This window comes from Symphalangus syndactylus, chromosome 6 (genome assembly GCF_028878055.3).
Source record: "Symphalangus syndactylus isolate Jambi chromosome 6, NHGRI_mSymSyn1-v2.1_pri, whole genome shotgun sequence".
NCBI lineage: Eukaryota > Metazoa > Chordata > Mammalia > Primates > Hylobatidae > Symphalangus > Symphalangus syndactylus.
The window spans coordinates 131,759,860-131,784,824 of NC_072428.2; the positions used below are offsets into that span (position 1 = coordinate 131,759,860).

The 24,965-nt window shown below is 40.3% G+C and overlaps 1 protein-coding gene, 1 long non-coding RNA gene and 1 other non-coding gene across 4 annotated transcripts in view; 2 read left to right on the plus strand and 1 right to left on the minus strand.

The window, feature by feature from the left end:
- The window catches only part of LOC134736927 (uncharacterized), a 38,591-nt gene that overhangs the window by 4,781 nt on the left and 8,845 nt on the right, over positions 1 to 24,965 (minus strand). The window contains exons 3-5 of one of the 2 annotated variants that reach the window (XR_010121423.1): positions 19,808 to 20,447; positions 19,515 to 19,689; positions 16,245 to 16,353 (exon numbers count right to left, since the gene is read on the minus strand). This is a non-coding gene — a long non-coding RNA (uncharacterized lncRNA). The remainder of the gene's footprint in view (positions 1 to 16,244; positions 16,354 to 19,514; positions 19,690 to 19,807; positions 20,448 to 24,965) is intronic. The other variant, XR_010121422.1, reaches the window with a different exon arrangement.
- Positions 418 to 23,958, plus strand: WEE2 (WEE2 oocyte meiosis inhibiting kinase). The gene is made up of 12 exons (XM_055284270.2): positions 418 to 1,223; positions 6,235 to 6,431; positions 8,231 to 8,276; positions 11,396 to 11,568; positions 13,236 to 13,357; positions 15,451 to 15,597; positions 16,270 to 16,377; positions 16,523 to 16,608; positions 17,360 to 17,530; positions 19,615 to 19,757; positions 22,135 to 22,277; positions 22,914 to 23,958. The coding sequence occupies exons 1-12, from the start codon at positions 882 to 884 to the stop codon at positions 22,937 to 22,939; spliced, it is 1,704 nt and encodes a 567-aa protein (XP_055140245.1). The 5' UTR covers positions 418 to 881; the 3' UTR covers positions 22,940 to 23,958.
- Positions 20,286 to 20,450, plus strand: LOC129485619 (U1 spliceosomal RNA). Its single transcript, XR_008658748.1, has one exon. It is a non-coding gene; the product is annotated as a U1 spliceosomal RNA (small nuclear RNA).

Here is a 24,965-nt window from a genome sequence, read left to right on the forward strand (position 1 = left end):
TTTTTTCTTCAAAGAGTTTTTCATCCTTCTCATAGGGGCTTCTCTGAGAAAGAAATTAAATAATGTGTACTAAAGATATTAAAAAGCATTTTACAATATAAGGCATTTTTGGCAGAAGCCATTGCTGTTTTCCCGTGATCAATGTCTGTTTCTATGGGTTGCTGATCTTTCTAGCCTTGCTTTTGTCAGTTTAAATTTTTGTTCAATTCCCTAGAAGCTTTAACTGCTAACAGCTAACAGCTGCAGGAGGGAGATGCCTGAATTAGGGCAGGTGTGTTTGGCACAGAGCTAAGCTGTGTCTGTCAGGGATATAAACTCCAGTCAAGATATGTTAGAGGCTGTTTAAGGATCATTATGATAGCCAGGTGATGCTAAATTGTAATTACCTGCTGTTAGCTATTGGGTGGGTGCGGAGGAGAAGGGAGGAGAGGGTGATATTTATAAATGGCAGGTGTAAGGAGTGAAAATAATTTCTTTTCAATATGAGCTTATTCCCAAATTGGCTAATGGGTATTTTTAAAGCCATGCTAAATTAAAGGAATCCAATTTTCTCACTAGTATTTGGTAACACATGGGTTCAGGGAGACTATGTGTCATATCCAGAAGAGTTCTGTACATGAACTGCATTTAATTGCTCCGAGAGTCATTGGAGCTTTCTTTAATCAGAATGGAAATCAGGATAAGCTGAGGTCTTATAGACTGGTGGTACTTAAGGCAGAAAATTAACACCGTGTCTTGTAGCTGTTAGTTGGTAGAGGGAAATTCAGGCTACCGTCACGAAACCTGCAGGTTAAGTTATTCTCTCCTCCCTGCTTCTGTAGATTCCCAGGGTTCCCTTCCGATAGAGCTTTTTGTCTGTGTTGTAAAGCTCTTTGGCTGAGATGGATGACAAAGATATTGACAAAGAACTAAGGCAGAAATTAAACTTTTCCTATTGTGAGGAGACTGAGATTGAAGGGCAGAAGAAAGCAGAAGAAAGCAGGGAAGCTTCAAGCCAAACCCCAGAGAAGGGTGAAGTGCAGGATTCAGAGGCAAAGGGTACACCACCTCGGACTCCCCTTAGCAACGTGCATGAGCTCGACACATCTTTGGAAAAAGACAAAGAAAGTCCAGATCATATTTTGAGGACTCCAGTGTCACACCCTCTCAAATGTCCTGAGACACCAGCCCAACCAGACAGCAAGAGCAAGCGTCTGCCCAGTGACAGCCCCTCTACTCCCAAAGTAAGTAAGGGGTGGGGGAAAAAGGGATGCAGTTCGCCAAGCTCTGCTTTCCTGTAGTTTAGCTGATAGAGTGGATTCATGTGTGTATGACAGTCACCTCCAGGTTGTGTATATCCTCAAATATACATTTATTGATGAAAATGAAGAAATTAAAATTACCAGGAAATGGACAGAATTAAATGGTTTGTCAGTTGTCTTTTCAAAACCACTGGTGCCAGTAACTATTGGCTATTGGCCACAAACAAATCCTGGATAGAAAAAAGTTCCTAGTTAAAGAATATTGGAACTGGAAGGAATATTGAGATTTAGAGCCCCAGCTGTGCAGTTTACATACGAGAAAATGAAGAACCCAAGACAGAAACTGTCTCATAGCTCAGCCAATGTTAGAGACAGGACTAGAAACCTGATCTTTTTGGCCTAGTCTATTGTTCTTTCCATTACACCAACTGGCTCTATTTTTGTGTGATTATTTACCAATACTTTCTAATATAAGAATATCCACACTCACTGTTTGAACACAGTCATATCTCTTTGCTGCTGCTCCTCGCAGAAGAAACTCCTCTCCCCTCCTTGGTCTAATGAAATACAGGTTCTTCTATTATATGTCAGCAAAGAGGAAACTTGTTGATACTTCTTCATAGGCTGAGGATGGCAAATAAGCAAGAGTCCCTAGTGGCATATTCCTTTATTCTTGTTGTAATTGGTGTCCTGTTGCATCGTTCATGTTATTAAAGCCATAGTTGGGGCAGGGTTACCTCTAATCAACTCTGGTGCCATGGTGTGTGAGTCCTAGGATTGGTATTAGCTCAGCTTCCTGCTGGCTCAGCTTGAGGCACTTAAGATCATCATAATAACATCTGTGATCCTGACTGTGGCACAGTTGCTTTCAGCAGGTCTCTTTAGTATCTGCTGCATGTGGGCACCATGTAGACCAGGAAATTCTAAGCTGCTTGTTTGAATTGTAGAAAAACTAATATGCTCCGATGTCTATGTCTGGGTTTTTCAATGGTCACAGCACCAACCAATTAATCACTCATTTATTCTTTGAGAATTCCCTGTAGGTAAGGAGCATATAATACAGTCTCTGCCCTCAAAAAGCTTACAGTCTAGCAGACAGAGAGGAGTTATGCCAATAGGCACTATGTGATAAGTGTGGTCACAACCCGCTGGACAGATTCTCAGTGCGGTGATCAGGAAAGAAAGGTATAGAAGGGCAATGAAAGTTGGTCCAGTTTTGATATATGGGGGAGAATGGGCTGAGAGAATGTGGCTTTGAGTAAGAATACACAGGGAAGAAAACAAGACATTCATTTAATCATTCACAGCTTAACTGAACACCTTGATGTGTTAGCAGACCCTCTGCTGGCAAAACCCATTCACTGCCTTCAAAAAGAGCCCACAAAATGAATAAAGATGAAACAATAAAGTTCAAACCATGTGTACTAGAGGAATGGTTGAGCATGATGAGAAGGAATTAGGAATTAAATCTCTATCAGGGAAGACTTTCCAAAGAAAGTAATGTTTGAGAGATGTCTTAAAGGATATTTGGAGTTAGCCAGGCAAAGAGGGGAATAGGAATTCTAGGCAAAGGGAAAAGCATCCACCAAGTTATGGAGGGGAAGGAGCTGCTACACTTGGAAAACAGCGTGTTATTCAGTGTGAGAGGGGCCTGTGCATGAGAGAGTGCAAGAGATGAGGCCAGTGTAGGTGGGCAGAAGCTAGATCAAGATTTTAATCCTGAGAGTGTTGAGAGAGCCATTACCATGGTTTTGAGTAGAGGGATTTTTTTTGGAAAAATCATGACCTTGGTACATATGATGGGATGGAGCATGAGAGAGCCTGGAGGTAGAGCAGTATTTAGAATAGCCCTGTTGAACAGAGAAGAGCCTGGACTAGGAGAGACAGTAAAAAATTAAGAGATGACTTGATGGAGGGGTTGAGGGAAAACGAAAACAATCTGATGACTGAGGTTTCTTGCTTGGTTCAGTAGACAGAATCAAGATAGATGACACTAAGGGATATATGGGTTTGGAGAAAAGCAGAGATGTGGTATAAAAAGTTGGGTAACTGGGTCTGGGGCACAAGAAAACAATGAAAATTGGAAATCCGTATTTAGATATCTACAGCATTTAGGAAGTAGGTGAGGCCATGGGTAGAGATAAGGTCACATAGCCTGAGTGCCAGAGTAAGGAGAGAAGTGGCCCAGTTAGAAATCTTGGATAATGCATTTAAGGGAGAGGCAGAGAACAGGGCTTGGGAGCAAAACTGAAATACAACTGGGAAAGTACATACTTTATGAAAACATAGTTTGTGTTAGAGGAAAGAGGCTTGGCGGCTGATCATTGTTATGCAGAAGACAAAGCTGCATGGGAAAGGAGGATTGGCTTAGTCAGTCTTGTCCAAGGGATTGAATGAGAAATCATATGAAATTCAGTTCACTGTAAGGACTTCCTGACAGAATCATCTAGAGATAGAAGAGCATGCTTAGGAGGTGTATGCTCCCTGTGGCTAAAAGCATAGAACACTCATTGATGACCATTTGGTAGGAATACTGCAGAAGGGATTTGTTAGTCTGTTTGCCTTGCTACAAAGGAATACCTGAGACTGGGTAAATTATAAAGAAAAGAGGTTTATTTGGCTTACAGTTCTGCAGGCTGTACAGTAAGCATAGTGCCTGTATCTGCTTCTGGTGAGGGCCTCAGGAAGTTGACAATCATGGTAGAAGGTGGACAGAAATAAGGCAGCTTGTTACATGGTGAGAGAAAAAGTGAGAGGGTGGAAGCAAGACAGGAAGGAAGTGTCAGGCTCTTTTAAACAACCAGATCTGGCGTGAACTAACAAAGTGAGAACTGGCTCATTATCATGAGGATGGCACCAAGGAATCCACCTCTGTAATCCAAATGCCACCCACCAGGCCCTACCTCCAGCACTAGGGATTATATTTCAACATGATATCCAAATGATATCAGGATTCAAGCATCAGGGGACTAATCATATTGACCGGGCCTTTAAAACATCCAAACATCCCAATAATATCAGAATTTAAGCATCAAGGGACTAATCATATTGACTGGGCCTTTAAAATCCTTCTCTGTCCCAAGATACTACGTTTGTTTTTGTGAGAGGTTGCCTTCTCTTCTCATCATCTTCGTAAGTCAAGTAGCTATCCCCCAAATTTCCCTTATCTCCCTCAATCATCTGTGCTAGAGCTATTCCTTATGGAATTATTTGCCCTCTCTGGAGCACATTTTATACTCTCAACCTGTGTCATCTTTCAATAAATTTTCAAATTCCTCTACTTCCAAGCAGAAGTTCTTTTCATATGTCTTATCTCAAACTATGTTATTTGAGATTTTGAAAGGGTTACTCATAATTCTACTATTCCAGCAATAACGACTATACTAACATAATATCCTTCCCTACATCATAAGTGGTGCTCACAAATTCTCTTGGCTCTCATATTTCCTGACTGGAAATTCCAATATTGTCTTCCCTGATATGAATAATTTTTATCTGAATATTTTCTAGGCCCCTTATATTTTCCTTGAGATGTGGCAACTAGAATTATGTGCTGCATTCCAGGTGTGGCTACCCACTGTTTCATATGTAATAGATGCATTTTACTTTCCATATGATAATCAGCATTACAAAAAACTAATTCTCAGAATGACTTACTACAAAATTCTAGGTTCATTTTGTAAATCACATTGATAACTGAGAAATATCATTATAGTTTCACTTATTTTGAACCAATACTCAGTCTTCATGATAAACACGCAGGAAAGCTGTGAGTCTGTCAACGAGGGCTTGTCTACCCCCTGGATTCTTCAAGTAGCCCTATGAACTCCAAGATATGAGAAACACTTGACTCTGGCAATGACGTCATTTTTCTTCACTTAAAAAAAAAGGCTAGGTTACTGTGTGTATTCCATAGCTTCCTTCATTCCTGCTTATTCAATCATTTATTTAGTATTTACAATAGATCCAGTATTCATTTTTTGTAGACTCACGTTCTTTAATGAATCACGCAATCTAGCTTCTGCTTCTACACTAAAATATCAAGGGCAGAGATGATCAGAACTGTAGAAGTCTTTTAGAAAGAGCCTCACAGTACAGTGCTTATACTGTGGCCCCTGTGTGTGCTGCCATCCTCCTGAAGATCCATAACACAGCTACTTCTCTGGCCCCTGACATCAGGTCAGCATTCTGCCTTGGAATTCTTTGGCTTTTCCCTTTGCCCTTTGGTTTCATTCTGGTTAGGTTTAGGCTGATGTTCTCGTATCCCACTTGGAGTGGTACATTTGCCTATTTGTTGGTAGCTGGTTGTAGCCACTGCAAAGATCTGAATCTTAAGGGCTTAGAGTACTAATTTTCAATCTCATTACCCCACTTCATGAAGCACTTCTCAGTTAATGCTATATTTTAAGTGAAATTAAAAACTTTTTTCATGTGTAAATAGTCTATGAAATCTTTTCCTTACAAGGTGATTATTTCTGAAACACTGATGGACTGCTGAATAATGAACTATATATTCCTTAAGATTTAGAATTCACTTCTGTACCACTTGGCATCTAACCCAGCATCTGCTACATAGTAGGCACCAAACAAATATTTGGATGAATAATTGAGGGGAAGTTAAAGCATAAGCTCTGAGTATATAGAGTCATTTTTATTTGTCTAAACTTAATGTCCTTGTCTTTAAAAACTGGAGATAGGACTACAACTGGTTTTCATAGCCAGCTAACAGACTTGCCCAGGGGAAGGGGTTGGAGCTTGACTAAAGTACAGATTCCTGTGTTGACTTCATGAATCAGAATATCTAGAGGTAGAGACTGGGATTCTATAGTTTTCATAAGAGGAGCAGTTACAGTGCAACCAGTTCACATGGAACCAGATAATCTCTAAGGCCCCTTCAGCAAAAGCATTCTTAGATTCAAATATTAACTAGCTAACTGATAAGGAATGTCTTCACTAATGCTATTATGACTTGCCTTTTGTCATCCTCATTCAGAGCATGCTGAGCCGGTTGGCGATTTCTCCAACAGGGAAGCTTCCTTCCAGAGGCCCTAAGCATTTGAAGCTCACACCTGCTCCCCTCAAGGATGAGATGACCTCATTGGCTCTGGTCAATATTAATCCCTTCACTCCAGAGTCCTATAAAAAATTATTTCTTCAATCTGGTGGCAAGAGGAAAATGCGAGGAGATCTGTAAGTGCTCTATTACTTATGACTTTTGAGAACTGACCCTACTACAGTCAAGCAATAAGAAGTGAGTGTTAAAGTAAGATTAGGAACGAGAACTCTATTTGAATGAAATGTGTATGTTTACATATTCTCCCCTCCCTAGATATCAGTGCTGGTTTTACTTGCTTTATCACAGAGATTCCAACATCTTTCCATTCCGATGTGTACTGTAGATGCTTTCTCTATAAAAGGATAAGACAGAATAAGCAATAGATCTCTGGCTTCTATTAGGAAGTTGAGTGGGCTATGGAATTGCATTCAAGGGCCTCATGAGGCTGGCAGTTGGGGAAGGTGTAGTTCAAACTTCAAAGAGTATGTTGCTGCTTTGAGTCTTGTGTGACTAGTGATGAAAGCTATAGAGCAAGGATTTGAACTTCTCTGCGGGTGATGGAAGATTGGCTGAAGCAAAAAAGCATTGCTGTCAGAGCTGCTAAAGAACAGAAAGCCAAACTACACTATTCCATAAAGGGCCCTGAATGACAGAAATCATCCAAATAAGGATTGTGCATATTACTCAGGAACATTACTATGTCTCTTCAAGGCTTTTTTATAGAATGGAATCACCTCCAAAGTGGGGCAGTCATTTATGTTCATATGTACTCAGCGAAATAAATGGACAGCTAACAATGTAAACTTTGCAGAGAATTTAATGTGCTATGTCAAGTTGTTTCTTTGGAATCAATGAGTATGTGCTAATCAGTCTTTGACCAGGATAGCTTCTCTCAACACAATCTCCTTCTTCCTTAAATAAACAGGACTTCAGCACAAGTCCACCCACCTACTTTGGCTACCAAGAATTCAATTGGTTTTAGTTCTTTAGGAGTCTCTGTAAATCATTACACTCTCACTGAAGCCAGCAACAAAGACAGCTAATTTGAAATCCTGACACTTTTGTAGCGTCATTTGGTGCTTCTAAGAGAGTATTTTTCCTTATTTTTATAATTTATAAACACTTCATAAAGTATTACAATGTGGTACTAAATCACAAATACCAAGCATCGATTTATTTCCATGAATGTAGTGCCTTCCATTTGCCATTTCTACCTTGTGTTTCTCCAAAAGAAAAATATATAGCTAGTTGAAATCTTGCTTAAGGATCCAGAATACAAGTATGCATGGCAAAGAGGATGTCTGCTGGTCACTTAGCTTGTTGAAGAGTAATTGAAAATCTCATCCCAGGTTAGAGCAGATTCTGCCCTACTTGTAATCTACCTGTGAACTGATTACAAAGCCAGATTCTGGGGGAGGGGTGGGTATTGGAAGGAGAGTTGGTGTGGCAGTGAGGAGCAAATGCTTTGGCGTCAGACCTGGCTCCAAGTCCCAGTTCTGCCACTTGCCAATTGTTTGACCTAGAGTTATTTAACCTCTCTCTGTCTTGGTTTCCTAGTTTGGGGATAATGATACCCATTTAACAGTTGCACATATGTTCTGTGCTCTCTTGCTCCAGCACATGGTGTTCTACCTGCTGAAAACCTCACTCTTTTCCGTTAGCTAGTTCCTACTCATTCCCAGAATCTTGGCGTATATATTCTCTCTTCTGGGAAAGCTTTTCACTCTTGAAATAATTGAGTGCTGTCCATGGTATCCTTGTTATCTTACCTGGTTCTAGGTTCTTGTATTGAAATTTCCTGGTTATCCCTGACTCCACATATAAATCGAAGAGAAATGAATTGTCTTATTTACTCTTACATCCCTAGAACCTAGCATAGTTCAGGCTCAATAAATATTAAGTATATATTGATAAACTTTTTTTTTTCTTTAAGTGAGGAAGCTGGTCCAGAGGAAGGCAAGGGAGGGCTGCCTGCCAAGGTAAGCGTGGTTCTTTGTTCCAGCTGCCGCAATATAGGCAGCTTATCCTATTCTCTCTCTTCTTCCCCTCCCCTTCTCCCTCTCTCTCCTCCCTCCTCCCTTCTTGCCTACCTTCCCTTTTCTCCTTCCTCACCCTCCCCTCCTCTCCTTCACCCTGCACCCTCCCTTCCCTTCTTCTATCTTCTCCTTCTGCCCTTCTTCTGCACTCTCTTCCCCATCTCCCCTCCTCCCCTCCTTTCTCCTACTCTCCTTCTCTCCTCTCCTCCCCACCTCACCCCATCTCACACTCCAGCTTTGTAACTGTGCTTTGCAGCTGAATTTATCTGGACCCTAGTCAGGGTCTATGTTCTCAGCTAGTTGTAACTTTGCCAGGCAGTGTCTGATAAGTATATGCTGAATCGTTACTTTAGAGTATTTTAAAATTAAATATTTCTGCTACTATCTCTAATCTGGAGAAAAATTCTACACTCATAGGGTAGAGAAGTGAAGGGAAAATTAAGATATTTTTGGTCTCAAAATAGAAAAAGATAATGGAAAAAAGTGGCATAGAGCCAGAGATTTATATGTAAAATTTTAGCTCTTAAATGTATCAATATTTGATTTTATAATGTTCACAATCTTTGATCTATCCCTCATTTGATAAACTAACCTAAGAAAATAATACTGTAAACATTATCCTTAGAGATGTTTATTGTAACAGCAAAAAAGGGGGGAACCAAATGCCTGATAATAGAAAACTGGCTAAGCTAATTACAGTTTTAAGTCAGTGAAATATTAAATTGCCATTAAGATGTTTATAACAACCTTGAAAACATGCATATGTTTAATGTTTAGTGTGCAAAAGACTCAAAATTTTATATGCTGAATGACCATAACTATCTATTGCACATTAATCACAGGGAGAATGAAATGGAGCTATAACCACTGCTATTTCAACATTTTTGAATGGTGGAAACTTAATATTTGTTTTTCCTTTAAATTTTTTAAAGTTTTCTGAAGCAAGTTTTATTTGTGTAAATAAATATGTTAATATGTTAAAATGTTAGCACTTGGCTATTGTAAACATCATAGAAAAAAGGTCACTGGCACAGGTGTTCCTTCATATACAAATGTTTCTGACTTATGCCTCCATTATTTTACTCTTGGATTTTATTCCTCACTTATTTTATAATTTATCTCTTGATTTCAGATAGAAATTCTAATATTTATTGAACATTAAATAAGTTCAAAGCATTGTATTTAGTTAGACCCTTTAAGGAAAAACATCTGCCCAAACAGGAGTTAAAACCTTTGAAATTTCAAAACAATTTATACATAAATAAGAAACTATAAGCTATGTGTATTTGTGTATATGTGTATGTACATATGTGCAATGTGAATATACATATGTATGTATATATTTAAAATCTAGAAGGGGTTAGTAAATACTTCTATGAAATAGGACCTGGGTAGGAAAAGATTGTATATTAAGATAATTTAGGCTAAATAAGTAAATAACTTTTAATGCTATCAAGGCAGGAGAACAGAGTTCATGTGTAAGAGGGGTACGGTAGGTGGGGAGTGGTCAGGGATAGATGCAGATGGTACACTGGCTTTGTTGGTATCTAGGGGGCAGGTAGTCAAGTAGTGAGTGTGCAGTTGGTAGAAGGTCTTGAGGCTTTCTTATCAGGAGTTTGAATTTCTCATGGGAAACAATTGGGCATCTCTGATTCTATGGTATCATTTTGCAAAAATAACTCTTATTATTAGAAGAGTTGAAGAGAGGGCTGGTAGCTGTAGCAAATCCAGACAAGAAGGGAACAGAGCTTGAGACTGGCTAAGGGTAATGAAAATTAAGAGATCTTGCTGATGAAAGTGATTGGAATTAGATGATGAAAATGAGGAAGTAGTAAAACCCAAGATGTTTCAAACTCATAAAGCTGGAGAAAAATTCTTCAGGATTGGGACACTGAGAAAAGGTGACTTTGGGAGATAAATCAGCTTGGATTTAGATTCATATAAATTTATGGAGATTTTTGGTCACAATAGTTTAATGAGAATTTACTATATACTTGACACTATCCTAAGATATGTGTTACTTATAATATATGTAATACTGTATATTCTCATGTAATATTTAAAAGAACCCTGAAGAGTAGTTGCCATGATCTTCATCCTACAGATGGGAAAACTGAAAGGAGTTAGATTGGTCTGGGATTATTTACTACCTGGGCAATGAGTGATGTTGCTAGTTGGCCAGTAGTGGGAGTGGTTGCTAGACCTGAGCACATAGTCTGAACTAACCAAAATTGTCAAAGTTTGACAATTTTGACAAAATCTTTTCTCCAGGCTAGTATTTTTGGGAAAAGAAACAGAAAGCAAGTATGCTTATTCAGCTTGAGATGGAAACATTAGCATTCAGACGCTGAGACACGTAAAGGGCGGGGGGGTCTTTCATTTCTTTCTTTCTTTCTTTTTTTTTTTTTATGAGACAGAATGTTGCTCCGTCACCCAGGCTGGAGTGCAGTGGCACGATCTCAGCTCACCGCAAGCTCTGCCTCCCGGCTTCATGCCATTCTCCTGCCTCAGCCTCCCGAGTAGCTGGGACTACAGAAGCCCGCCACCACGCCCGGCTAATTTTTTTTGTATCTTTAGTAGAGACGGGGTTTCACCGTGTTAGCCAGGATGGTCTCGATCTCCCAACCTCATGATCCTCCTGCCTCGGCCTCCCAAAGTGCTGGGATTACAGGTGTGAGCCACCGCGCCTGGCCTCATTTCTTTTAATTTGCTCCACCCAGGTCCCAGCTATTTTTTGAACTAAGGGCTCTGGGTGTGAGAAGTTGTCTCCCCTTAGGAACATGTAGAAAAGAACAGTATGCCCAGATAGAGAAAAGAATATTGAAAAATAAGTGAGAATTGTCAGTATAGGGTTGTACAGAAGGTTACAAAGAAAACAAAGAAGATAGTCAGCAATTGGGGAGTTCTTGCTACCATGAATATTGACCCAGGTAGAATTCATTGCAATCACCTCAAAAGTCTTTTTGAAAACTTGGGGCAATTTAGGACTGTAATATTGTTTAATTTTATTGCTTACAACATGTTAGAATTACTCTAATTTCCTTTTTATTAAAATACTTTAGAGATGTGTTTTACGAGAAACCAACATGGCTTCCCGCTATGAAAAAGAATTCTTGGAGGTCGAAAAAATTGGGGTTGGCGAATTTGGTACAGTCTACAAGTGCATTAAGAGGCTGGATGGATGTGTTTATGCAATAAAGCGCTCTATGAAAACTTTTACAGAATTATCAAATAAGTGAGTACCTTTTAAATGCACTAGAAGTATAAACTTAGATTTGGAGCGCTGTTTCTTGACAAATTATTAAATTATAGCACTGATGTCATTAAAAATCATTTGTGTTTTAAAATCACCCCACATTATATGTTGTCTTATATTCATAATCTTTCTGAGTTTTCCAGCTCAGAGAGGTTACTTCCTAAAATATAACATGATCATTTTAGATCATGATGTGTTTCTGTTTGTTTGTTTTCTGTGACAGAGTCTCGCTCTGTCACCAGGCTAGCGTGCAGTGGTGCGATCTTGGCTCAGTGCAATCTCCACCTCCCGGGTTCAAGTGATTCTCCTGCTTCAGCCTCCTGAGTAGCTGGGACTACAGGCACGCGCAACCACACCCAGCTAATTTTTGTATTTTTAGTAGAGACGGAGTTTCACCATGTTGGCCAGGATTGTCTCAATCTCTTGACCTTGTGATCTGCTTGCAAAGTGCTGGGATTACAGGCGTGAGCCACCACACCTGGCCAATCATGATGTGGCTTTTTTTTTTTTTTTTTTTTTTTTTTTTTGTGGCTTTTACTTTCTACTGCTGGTCTTTCTGACTTTTAAAAAAATGAATAGATTTGTGGAATTGTCCTCTGGTGTCTGTTTCATCTATCAGAAATATTACCAAATAGAAAGTTATTATAAACTCACTGGTTTATCTTTATGTTAACAATGAATTCAATAGTAAAGTTTCAGAGACTACATGCACGGGAAAATAAAAGTTTGTTTGATTCCCAGAACTGTTCAAAAGTTCTTCCTTAATCACAAGGAAAACACATATTTTCAGATCAGCCAAGGCTTTTTATGAACTGTGAGGATATACTTAACATGCAGAATCTAGAATTACAGGTTTTAGAATTCCTCTTTTTTTTTTTTTCTTTTTTGAGATGGAATCTAGCTCTGTTGCCCAGGCTGGAATGCAGTGGCACCATCTTGGCTCACTGCAACCTCCGCCTCCCAGGTTGAAGTGATTCTCCTGCCTTAGCCTCCCAAGTAGCTGGGACTATAGGCATGTGCCACCACACCTGGCTAGTTCTTCATTTTTATACTGAGATTCATCAAGTACTCTATCTCGCTTAATTTGTGTTGGGATTTTCTATTCCATAAGGAATATCTCTCCCCAAGGCTATTCCTGGGAGTATATCATATTGGCCGAGGCTAACATTCACTCTAATGACCGCCTAGCCTTCATAGAGATGAATCGAAGGCCCATTACAATATCCACAATCTGGTGTACAGTGGCCTTCTCATTAAGCCCATTAAAATGTTTTGATTGTGATAGGATGAAATGAAGACCTGATGCACATCTGCCATTGAGGCATAACTATTTAAAGCGTCTCTTTACATATGCCATGTTAAAATCAAAAAACAACGGACTTTGGCACCAGGCTGACCAAGGTTCTGCTCTTAAGTCTACTATTACCAGTTCGACTTTGGGCCACTTAACTTTCAAGAGCCTTCATCCTTTCCACTGTATATTACCAAATGATTATTAAGATTCAATGAGATAAAATAGTAGGCAAGCAGTGAGCTCTCAATAAATATTCTGCCATTGCTAATAAAGCCTCATATTTTTAAGAAACATTTTTGTGTACATTATCTTGATTGATGTTTTTATTCCTCAATGCTTTTCTGTCTCGTAGGAATTCGGCTTTGCATGAAGTTTATGCTCACGCGGTGCTTGGACATCACCCCCATGTGGTACGTTACTATTCCTCATGGGCAGAAGACAACCACATGATCATTCAGAATGAATACTGTGATGGTAAGTAGTACATAGATGAATATCTACGAAGAGGGAGATGAACTTTATAAGCCTTCAGAAATAAACTTTCCCTCCTCCTCATAGTTCATTCCATGGATAGCAGACATACCTAAAAAGTCTACACTATATATTATAGTCTTGCTTGGAAGCACAGAGCTTCTATACCTCTTAAAGGGGTCCTCGACTTATTCTTTCTTTCCCTTCTGTTGTCAGGATAATCATTCAGTTCAGAAAATATTTATTCCATGCTAGACCTTGGGCAAATGAAGATGAGTTAGATGTGCTCCCTCCCTTTAAGCAACATCCAGGCTGGTAGAGAAACCAGAGCTTTGGTGGTTACAGCCCTCCTCCTCATTGGTAGCACCTCATGACCTCACCTACACACTTTGTCTTGGAGGTGACTTCATTTTTTTTTTTTTTTTTTTTTTTTTGAGATGGAGTTTTGCTCTTGTTGCCTAGGCTGGAATGCAATGGTGCGATCTCGGCTCACCGCAACCTCCACCTCCTGGGTTCAAGCGATTCTCCTGCCTCAGTCTCCCGAGTAGCTGGAATTACAGACACCTGTCACCATGCCTGGCTAAATTTTTGTATTTTTTTTTTTAAATAGAGACGGGGTTTCTGCATGTTGGTCATGCTGGTCTTGAACTCCCAACCTCAGGTGATCCACCTGCCTCGGCCTCCCAAAGTGCTGGGATTACAGGCGTGAGCCCCCGCATCTAGCCGAGTGACTTCATTTTTAACAAGCTCCAAAATGCTCTCTTTCCTTACTTATTATTAATAAGTCATATATAGTGTATAAATTCTAAGAAGACTCACAAAAAATAAAAAAACTTTACTGTAGCCCTCCTTGTGTTTCTGAAAGGAGCTAAATTTTTCTCCCTTCTGAACTTACATATCATGCTAAAATAATTCTTTAAATTCAATTTTACACAGAATGCATTTAAATATGAATTCCCTCAAATTCCATGACTATCTCAGAGCTCAATGAGTGGAGCTATGGTCTTTGTAACTGCCAGTTAGAGCTAGGTCTCTATAATTTGAAGAACCTGCCAATGAACACTAATTAATAGTGTTCAGAGGCCAGGCGCAATGGCTCATGTCTGTAATCCCAGCACTTTGGGAGGCTGAGGCGGGCGGATCACGAAGTCGGGAGTTCGAGACCAGCCTGGCCAAATATAGTGAAATCCCGTCTCTACTAAAAATACAAAAATTAGCCGGGTGTGGTGGCATGCACCTTTAGTCCCAGCTACTGGGGATGCTGAAGCAGGAGAATCGCTTGAACCTGGGAGGTGGACGTTGCAGTGAGCCGAGACCATACCATTGTACTCCAGCCTGGGTGGCAGAGTGAGACTCGTTCTCAAAAAAAAAAAAAAAAAAAAAAGTGTTCAGAAGCATTCTAATACCTTAGAATCAAGATCAGATAGCTATATGAATCCAGGCCTTTTATTTAATTGATAACAATAAATTGAGTACAGTTGATGTACAAATACTGTGGCTTAAATAAGATTTAGGTGTATAGGCAGCTTTTATATTTTCCTTGGGTTAGCAGTCATTAAATATTTTATGATGTATTTCTAATGAAATTAGACTTAGACTCAATTAATTAAAATTACTGATGGCCTATAACTACTAGCTCGACACTGACAAGGAGCTAATCATTGACACCAATAGTAGCTATATGACTATGCCTGATTGATCTTCTAGTTAATAATTAGGTAAAACTTTTAAAATGTTAGCTGGTAAATACTTGAATCAATGGGGCCATACACTGGATACCTGAGATACTGGCATTTTCTTTTCCTCTTTGGAAAGCCCTGTAATTCTCCTTTCCAACATGTCTGTGGTATAAATGGGGCAGATATGCTTTGCACTGACACTGAAGTAATCTGTTTGTTGGACTGAAGCCATTCATGAGGAATGTATTGATCATAGTACTATGCCATTTTATACAAGGCTCTTGGGCATTTGGGGCTTTGATATCTGCAGGAGGTCCTGGAACTAATACCCTGAGGATATGGGAGGCCAATTGTATTTACTATGCTTTCATCTATAAGACTCATACTGTGGGGCTATTCTGTGTTGTTCTTTCCCAGGTGGGAGTTTGCAAGCTGCTATATCTGAAAACACTAAGTCTGGCAATCATTTTGAAGAGCCAAAACTCAAGGACATCCTTCTACAGATTTCCCTTGGCCTTAATTACATCCACAACTCTAGCATGGTACACCTGGACATCAAACCTAGTCAGTGTGATTCCCTTCTGCCACTTCTACCGTATTTTATTCTTTCTATGCTATCATCAAAATCTAGGTCTGTATGTCTATCAAGTGTCAAAGACAGTGTTTGCTGGCAGAACCCCTTTCTTCCATTTGTGTTCCTTAAAAAAAAATCAGTTAAGTAGCTTTATTCTCCCCTAGGCCCAACAGACATAGAGAAAAAGACACTTACCCATATAGTAGTAAGGCCAAAAAAGTAAAATTAGGTATTTAATTTACTACAAAGGCAAGTGACAGCATATCAGCTACATTCTGATTGTGTTTATGACTAGGGCTATACTCATTCTAACTCTGCACTGATTAAGGAGGAATGAGTAACTGTCACTCATTAATGTAAAACCCAAAGACAAGTTCTTACTAATTTTTTAGTTTGGGGACAATAGTACTCTGATACCAGCCCCTTCAGAGAATGGAGAATATATGAGGTCAGTTCAACTTAAATAGGTATTATCAATCACTAGCTGTTCAGAAGTGATGTGAGATTTCACAGAAAAAAAAAAAAAAAAACCTTAGTAGTCTTGCTATGTCCACACAAAAGAAGAAAGGAGATAAGCTGAATTGTCAAATACACAAAAGAATCTTTGAGAGGAAAAAGCTTAGAAATCATTACTTACATCTATCCTGTCTTTATTTTTTCAGGTAATATCTTCATTTGTCACAAGATGCAAAGTGAATCCTCTGGAGTCATAGAAGAAGTTGAAAATGAAGCTGATTGGTTTCTCTCTGCCAATGTGATATATAAAATTGGTTAGTCTGCCTTATAGCCTTACCAGTTACCATTATCCTATAAAATTTATACTGGTGACTCAATTTATTCATTTTAAGAAAGACATGCTTTTAAAGCTCTTTTGTTCTATTTTATTCTTTTTTCCTTTTTCCTATCTTTTTTTAGGTGACCTGGGCCATGCAACATCAATAAACAAACCTAAAGTAGAAGAAGGAGATAGTCGCTTCCTGGCTAATGAGATTTTGCAAGAGGTATAGATTAGGGAAATGAGGGTATTTTATAATCCATTGAATCTTTGACCTTCAAATGGAGGATCTCAGTGCAAAAAATTAAAACTGTATATTTATCATTATAGTACCTCTCTTCCTATTCAGAATGGAGACCAAAGATAGGAGAGAAACTCTTCCAAAAAAGTGAGGAAAGCTGGCTCAATCAAGGATGTATCAGTATTCAGACTATTCTTTCTAAATGTCCTTTACTGTTTCCCAATATTTCTTAGACTTCCTAACCTCACGGATTGCCTACTAAGAAGGAAGCCTTTTCCTCAAGCCCATATTGGTCCAATCCATCTTTATCATGCCATTATTGTTCTGATAGCACCATCAGTTTTGGTTATTGAAATGACGTTTAGTCATTGCCCATCTTCTCCAATGTCTGTTGAGTCAGGCCTAGAAAGGATATAACTTCTTCCTGGGTGATAATCAGGTAAAAATGAGTATTTCCTTCCTGTGATCAGCCAAGTTATGTAGCAAGCCTTTCTGAGCCTGATAGCAAAATGGCAGTAAGTTTCTGCCTTGGACTCCTCAGGGCACAGCAGTGTTAATCAGGTAGGTTTATGTTCTCTCTCCTCTAGAAATCACTAACTACAGTGAATGTACCTTTGACCATCGTGTCTGTTTAGACCTTATATGCACTCGAATGAACCTTTCCTACCAGTTGTATTTTAATCTAGACTCACTCTGCTTGGCATAGTAACTGGCCTTCCTGTCTTCTGTTTTGAAGGATTACCGGCACCTTCCCAAAGCAGACATATTTGCCTTGGGATTAACAATTGCAGTGGCTGCAGGAGCAGAGTCATTGCCCACCAATGGTGCTGCATGGCACCATATCCGCAAGGGTAACTTTCCAGACGTTCCTCAGGAGCTCTCAGAAAGCTTTTCCAGTCTGCTCAAGGTGATATCTCTTATGAAATGAACAGAAGATGCAATATCTCTTTTTTTAATGCGATGGCAAGTAGTTGGGCAAAGAAAAATGGAGATGCTGGTAGTGTCACTAACAGAAAAAGGAACGTGACTAGAAGTCCAGAAAAAATAAGGGGTGGGGCCAGGCACAGTGGCTCAAGTCTGTAATCTCAGCAATTTGGGAGGCCGAGGAGGGTGGACCACAAGGTCATAAGATGAGACCATCCTGGCTAACATGGTGAAACCCTGTCTCTACTAAAAATATAAAAAATTAGCCGGGCATGGTGGCAGGTGCCTGTAGTCCCAGCTACTCGGGTGGCTGAGGCAGAAGAATGTCTTGAACCCGGGAGACAGAGCTTGCAGTGAGCCGAGATCGTGCCACTGCACTCCAGCCTGGGTGACAGAGCGAGACTCCGTCTCAAAAAAAAAAAAAAAAAAAAAGCAGGGGGCGGAGGGGGTGTGGATCGAAAATTTCTTAAGGAAACTCGGAGGATATTGTAAAATCTTTTCATCCTTAGTTTAAAAATCCTGTTACAAACATTTTTTCATTTGCCCTTTCTAACAATGCTATAAGGTAGACAGGTGGCATCTTATCCTGCAATTGAGGAAACCATGGCTCAGGGCAGCTCCTTGACACCTATAGTCACAATGAATGACTGGCTAACTCCAAAATCAAATCTGGTCCTTTAGCTCCTACTTCAGGGTTTTAACTATTGTTAGTGATAACAGTGATAGTACTAAAAGAATGAATTTCTGTTATGTAAGAAGGTATAAGACTACTTTATTGATAATTGATAATACCAATTATTTGAGCTAGTAGAAAAAAGGCATAATGTCCATTCAAAAATCTATGTTTTACTTGTACTTAATGACATCTGAGTAGTGTCGGGACAAGAAAAGAAAGATACTATGTTGAAATAGACACAAAAAGCTTATACTGTCAAGAAGCTTAATCATGTCAAGAAAAATGTATATATGACTTCAAATCATGTCTAAAGGAACAGGATTGGTTAGGATTCCCAAAACAGCCTTAGAAATATCTACTTCCTTGGAGATTCGATTTTTTTTTTTTTGGGACAGGGTCTCATTCTGTTGCCTAGACTGGAGTGCAGTGGCACAATCATAGCTTACTGCAGCCTTGAACTCCTGGGCTGGAGCAATCCTCTTGCCTCAGCTTCCTGAGTAGCTGGACTACAGGTGTCGGAGATTAGTTTCACAGTTTACCTGCAAACTTCAAATGTATTTACAAATCTGTCCTTCTTCCTGACTTCTTTTGCTTTCCTGAAAGGAGGCAAACTCTTCCTGCTTCCTTTTGTTCAGTCTAATCACCTATTTCCATGTGTAAACCGCTTTTGCATTTAGTTGATAGTTCAGTACCTAAATGCTGGCCCTATACTAGATAATACATATAATAATTCATTAAATTCTAAAAATAATTCAAGAAAGTAAATATAATTATCCCAAATTTCAGGTAAGGGAAATGGAGCTTCAGCAAAGTTTATACAACAAATAGTGAGGTTGGCTCTGAATTTGGTCTGAATTTGGTTCAGTGTTTTCTTCATTATATGACAGTGTCAGTTGCTGTATATAATTAGGTATTTTCTACTATATTCAAATCATGGTAGGTTACATCTTCTACCTTAAAATAAATGCTTCAGGAATACTGTCATGTTGGGTTATTAATACTAAGTGAAAAAACAACATGATGTGGTAGAAAGTAAATTGGAGTAAGAGTTGGGCAAACTGGGTTTTGGTCTTGGCCATTCCAGTAATTTGGATAATTTTTATCGAGGGTTTCAGTTTTTCTGCTTTAAAACTAAGGCAATAGACTAGTTACCCAGCCAGCTCCAAAATATGATTAAAGACAAATCAAAGGTGTGGACAACTGGTGCTACCAGACATGGACAATCCTCCTGCCCAAGATGGAGCTCAGTTTTCATTTCTTTCCTCTGCACAAAGCAGAAGCAATGTCTTACAAAATCCACCAGGAGAAGCTGGGTTGGAGTTGGCTTGAGTGGGAAGATTTTTCCCAATAATGAAGCTTCTGTTTCTTTCCTCTTGGTCCTATATCATCAGAACATGATCCACCCTGATGCTGAACAGAGACCTTCTGCAGCAGCTCTGGCCAGAAATAGAGTTCTTCGGCCTTCCCTGGGAAAAACAGAAGAGCTCCAGCAGCAGCTGAATTTGGAAAAGTTCAAGACTGCCACACTGGAAAGGTATATTTTTGGATGATGGGGGGTCAAGAAAGAATCTGAGCACTACTCACAATGGTATAACTAGTCTGTGTCTTCTCTGTGGATTCAAGTATAAATCTATTCACCATTATAATACATAGGTCCCTGCCCACAAGGAAACTGGCAGCATGCAGCTCTTTGTAGCATCGGGCTGGGAACTCTGTGATTAGGTTGCTTGAGAGAGAAAATTCCAGTTAATGCAAACAAAGGAAGCAAGAGTGAGGAATACAAGGAAATACCAGTAAAGAAAACTTAGGAGTCTAAGTGACAGTGGGTATCTTAGTAACTGGTCGGTGATCACCTAATATAAGATAACCACAGGTAAGTTGGATAAGACCTATTTTAGAAACCCATTAAATTTCAGGGGAGGCAGGTAGACAGTATGGTACACATTTGGAAGAAGGATTATTTTTCTGAGCAAAGAAAACAATCTGTTCCCCTACTCATGTGGGCTTGTATTCATGCATATATTTACCTGTTAATCCATTCCTTCAATAAATGGGAATTCGAATACTCACCTGGCAGGGAAGATACCATGATCACGAAGGTGGTTTTTTTCAGGGTGAGGCTCACCGATTGCACTCCGGATGTGCTGACCCCTGCGATGTCCCCAAATGTGGAAAACTCCACTGCATAATTTGTGGTAGTGGGGGACTGCATTCACGCTTTTCCCTGAAAAACGAAAAAAAAAATAGGAATTTGATGGAGTAGGGTTGGAGATGAGCAGTGTTCTGAAGGCATTTTTGAGTAATTATTACATATACTGTACACTGTTGAAAATACAAAAGAAGAAGGCCGGGCGTGGTGGCTCACGCTTGTAATCCCAGCACTTTGGGAGGCCGAGGCGGGCGGATCACGAGGTCAGGGGATCGAGACCACGGTGAAACCCCATCTCTACTAAAAATACAAAAAAATTAGCCGGGCGTGGTGGCGGGCGCCTGTAGTCCCAGCTACTCAGAGAGGCTGAGGCAGGAGAATGGCGTGAACCCAGGAGGCGGAGCTTGCAGTGAGCCGAGATTGCGCCACTGCACTCCAGCCTGGGCGACAGAGCGAGACTCCGTATCAAAAAAAGAAAATACAAAAGAAGAAAATGAAAAACCGTCCTTGCTTAAAATAAGCTTAGAAGTCCAACTTCTCTTGGCTATACAGTCATCCATCTTGGCAAGATTAGCTTTGAAGCATCCCTAACCTGATTTCTTAGTATTAATAATAACTTGTAGAGACTCTCGGCCTTTAGTCAGGTAAATCTTCCTAATAAGCCACTTAATATTTTTCTGTTCTAGTTTTGAATTCCATTGTCCCAGCTAATAAAGAAAGTACAAAGTACTATACTTACATATGTTACTCACAAGAATATAAGTACCTCTTAAGGTGTGGTGTATACATTCTGGGAAGCCAGCTATGGAGACACAGGTGACTATCATCAGCCAGTACCAGTGATGGGCACCTATCATAGAGATGGGGCAGACAGCATCTTGAAATTGTCTAGACCAGGGGTCCCCAGCCTCTGGGCCATGGACCAGTACCAGTCTGTGGCCTGTTAGGAACTGGGCTGCATGGCAGGAGGTGAGCAGTGGGTGAGTGAGCACTACCGCCTGAGCTCTGCCTCCCAACACATCAGTGGCAGCATTAAATTCTTACAGCACAAACCCTATTGTAAACTGTGCATGTGAGGGATCTAGGTTGTGCACTCCTTCAATAATCTAATACCTGATGATCTGAGGTGAACAGTTTCATCCTGAAACCATCTCCTCCCCCGACTCCCCACCCATGGAAAAACTGTCTTCCTTGAAATCAGTCCCTAGTTGGGGACATCCAAAAAGGTTGGGGACCACTGGTCTGGACCAAGTGTTGGAAAACTTGTTCTGTGAAGGGCTAGAGAGTAAATATTTTATGCTTTGTGGGCCATATGCTTTCTGCTGGAATGATTTCAACTCTGCTGTTATATGTTGTCAATGGCTGCTTTTACACTATAAATGAGTGGCTGTGTTCCAATAAGACTTTATTTATAAATACAGATGATAGGCCAGATTTGACTCAGAAGTTGTGGTTTGTTGACCCTGGTACCTTTCATATGTAGCCTGAAGAGCTGCTCACTTAATTTAAAACATTTTAAAGATCATTTATACTCCAATCAGCAGAGCCTGGGGAGCTAAACCTACCATGTTGTATGACATGTGTGTGTCAACCATTTTTTATGACAACCATAGTAACTGAATTTTCTATTCTGTACATAGCTCAGGCTTTTTGTTTCTGTAAATGCTGAAACAAAAAGAAAAACATTTATATATTAGTTTTGATCATACATATCTCTGATTGGAGATCAAGTAGCCTTTGCTTTTCCCCCCTTGCACTTCAGGGAACTGAGAGAAGCCCAGCAGGCCCAGTCACCCCAGGGAGATACCCATCATGGTGACACTGGGGTCTCTGGGACCCACACAGGATCAAGAAGCACAAAACGCCTGGTGGGAGGAAAGAGTGCAAGGTCTTCAAGCTTTACCTGTGAGTAATCTTCCCCTTAAGAACTCATTTTGCAGCTGGGCACGGTGGCTCACATCTGTAATCCCAACACTTTGGGAGGCCGAGGCAGGCGGATCATGAGGTCAGGAGATCGAAACCATCCTGGCTAACACGGTGAAACCTTGTCTCTACCAAAAATACAAAAAATTAGCAGGGCGAGGTGGCAGGGGCCTGTAGTCCCAGCTACTCAGGAGGCTGAGGAAGGAGAATCGCTTGAACCTGGGAGGTGGAGCTTGCAGTGAGCCGAGATCGCGCCACTGCACTCCAGCTTGCACGACAGAGCGAGACCCTGTATCTTAAAAAAAAAAAAAAAAAAACAAAAAAAAAAAACAACTCCTTCTGCACCAGCCAACCTTTTTGCTGTAGAACCTCTGTAAATAGATATCAGCTGTCCCAACCTTCCTCTTATAAAAGGAAAAAGTTAGCCAACTTGAATGCCCAAGGATTTCAAAAGCTACTACTAATTTACCATTTATAGCCAAGATCCTAAAGCTAGTAAGGCTTTGTATTCACAAGGGTCCCAGATACAATAATTGGAAGCCATTTCTCTTCTCTATTGTTATATTCCTAATGCCACTGATCAATAACGTATTTACTTCTCACACTTTCGATGAACAGCAGGAGAGCGTGAGCCTCTGCATTGAAGGAAGAAAAGGAAACAGCCCTTGGTTTGGCCTATGGATTACGAGGTTGCTGTTGCCGATTCCCCACCAAGGATCCCAGGGACTCATTGTACATAGAAAGGAATAGAATTTAGTTTAGAGTTGAAGTCATAGCTTACAGAAAATGTGCCTGGATTTCCACAGTGCTTCCCAGGTTATATGATGCTGTTCCTAAGAGAGAATTCCCAGCTTCTTTAAGGAAGTGGGTCTCCTAATGTATACCCTTTCTGATATTGTATTTATTAAATAAATGGTTTCACCATTATGTGAGGTGGGTAAAAGTTAGACTGTATGCAACTTGGACATCTCTGAGCTGGTTGTTAACTTGCAGAACAAAAATGCTGTGGGGAGAGGCTTCAGGGAAAACTTATTGTGCCTGTGGTTGTTCTCAATCTATTTGCCCTGCCTCTCTTCTGGCTGTTCTGGTTGGTTTGATATTCTGGGTCTCACCAATTTCTCTTGATTTTTGTGAGAATTTGGCTTTGTTTCCTGTTTTTTAAAATCATATTTTATCTAAATCCTTTTTCTGGACACATTTTTAAAGGAAGAGAATACTGTATTTTTAAATAAAGGTTTTTATCTTGTCCAAAGCCTAATTACAGGTAAAATATCCTTTGTAAAATGTAACTAACAAAGAATGAGAAATTTATGTTGGAGAACATTTTATGAATAAAAGGGTAAGAGAATTCAGTGGGTTAGTAGTAACAGGTCTTGGTGGCAAGTCTCAGCTTCACAGATCCAACAGTTAATAATGGTCAGGATCTGCTAGAAAATTATGTTGGTCATAAAGGTATTTGATAAGCTCTGTTTGTGTCATCTTAGTGAATGCAACCTGTTAATGATAATGGCTTTTTTGCTGCTTGATTTTCTTCTTTTCCCTTCATTTTTAAAAGCTAATTAAGTTTTTTTAATTGAATAAACCCTAATACTATTCTTTGTTCTGCTTTGGAGTAGCAATTCTTTCCATGCAATTAAGTGTGGTGGTGGTCTTCCTATAGCCCATTGCCATTTTTCTTCACTAGGCTCTATTCAAAATTATAAAATGGGGTTAGTTTATCTCTTGCCACCTCCCCCTCAACAACACACACACACCAGGCCATGTTCCTCATAGTATAGTACAAGGTCAACCACAATTTGTGATTTAGAAACAGGGAAATTATTAAGTACATCCAATGTATAGATGAGAATTGTTTGGTTATACTAGTCTTCTCAGGCATTGATAACTATGACTATTTGGGTCTACAGCCTCTTCTCTACTGTGTTCCTCAGCCTAGCTTCGCATCTGAATGGACCTGGTGCCAGGTCCATTCACTCTGGCCTCGCGCTCGCTCTGGCTCTCTCTGGCTCTCTCTCTCTCTGGCCCTCTCTGGCCTGCCCGCACTTGCTCTGGCTCTCTCTCTCTCTCTCTCTGGCTCTCTCTCTCTCTCTCTGGCTCTCTCTCTCTCTCTGGCTCTCTCTCTCTCTCTCTGGCTCTCTCTCTCTCTCTCTCCCTGGCTCTCTCTCTCTCTGGCTCTCTCTCTCTCTCTCTCTGGCTCTCTCTCTCTCTCTCTCTCTGGCTCTCTCTCTCTCTCTCTGGCTCTCTCTCTCTCTCTGGCTCTCTCTCTCTCTCTCTGGCTCTCTCTCTCTCTCTCTGGCTCTCTCTCTCTCTCTCTCTGGCTCTCTCTCTCTCTCTCTGGCTCTCTCTCTCTCTCTCTGGCTCTCTCTCTCTCTCTCTGGCTCTCTCTCTCTCTCTCTCTCTCTGGCTCTCTCTCTCTCTCTCTGGCTCTCTCTCTCTCTGGCTCTCTCTCTCTCTCTCTCTCTGGCTCTCTCTCTCTCTCTCTGGCTCTCTCTCTCTCTCTCTGGCTCTCTCTCTCTCTCTCTCTGGCTCTCTCTCTCTCTCTCTCTGGCTCTCTCTCTCTCTGGCTCTCTCTCTCTCTCTCTGGCTCTCTCTCTCTCTCTCTCTGGCTCTCTCTCTCTCTGGCTCTCTCTCTCTCTGGCTCTCTCTCTCTCTCTCTCTGGCTCTCTCTCT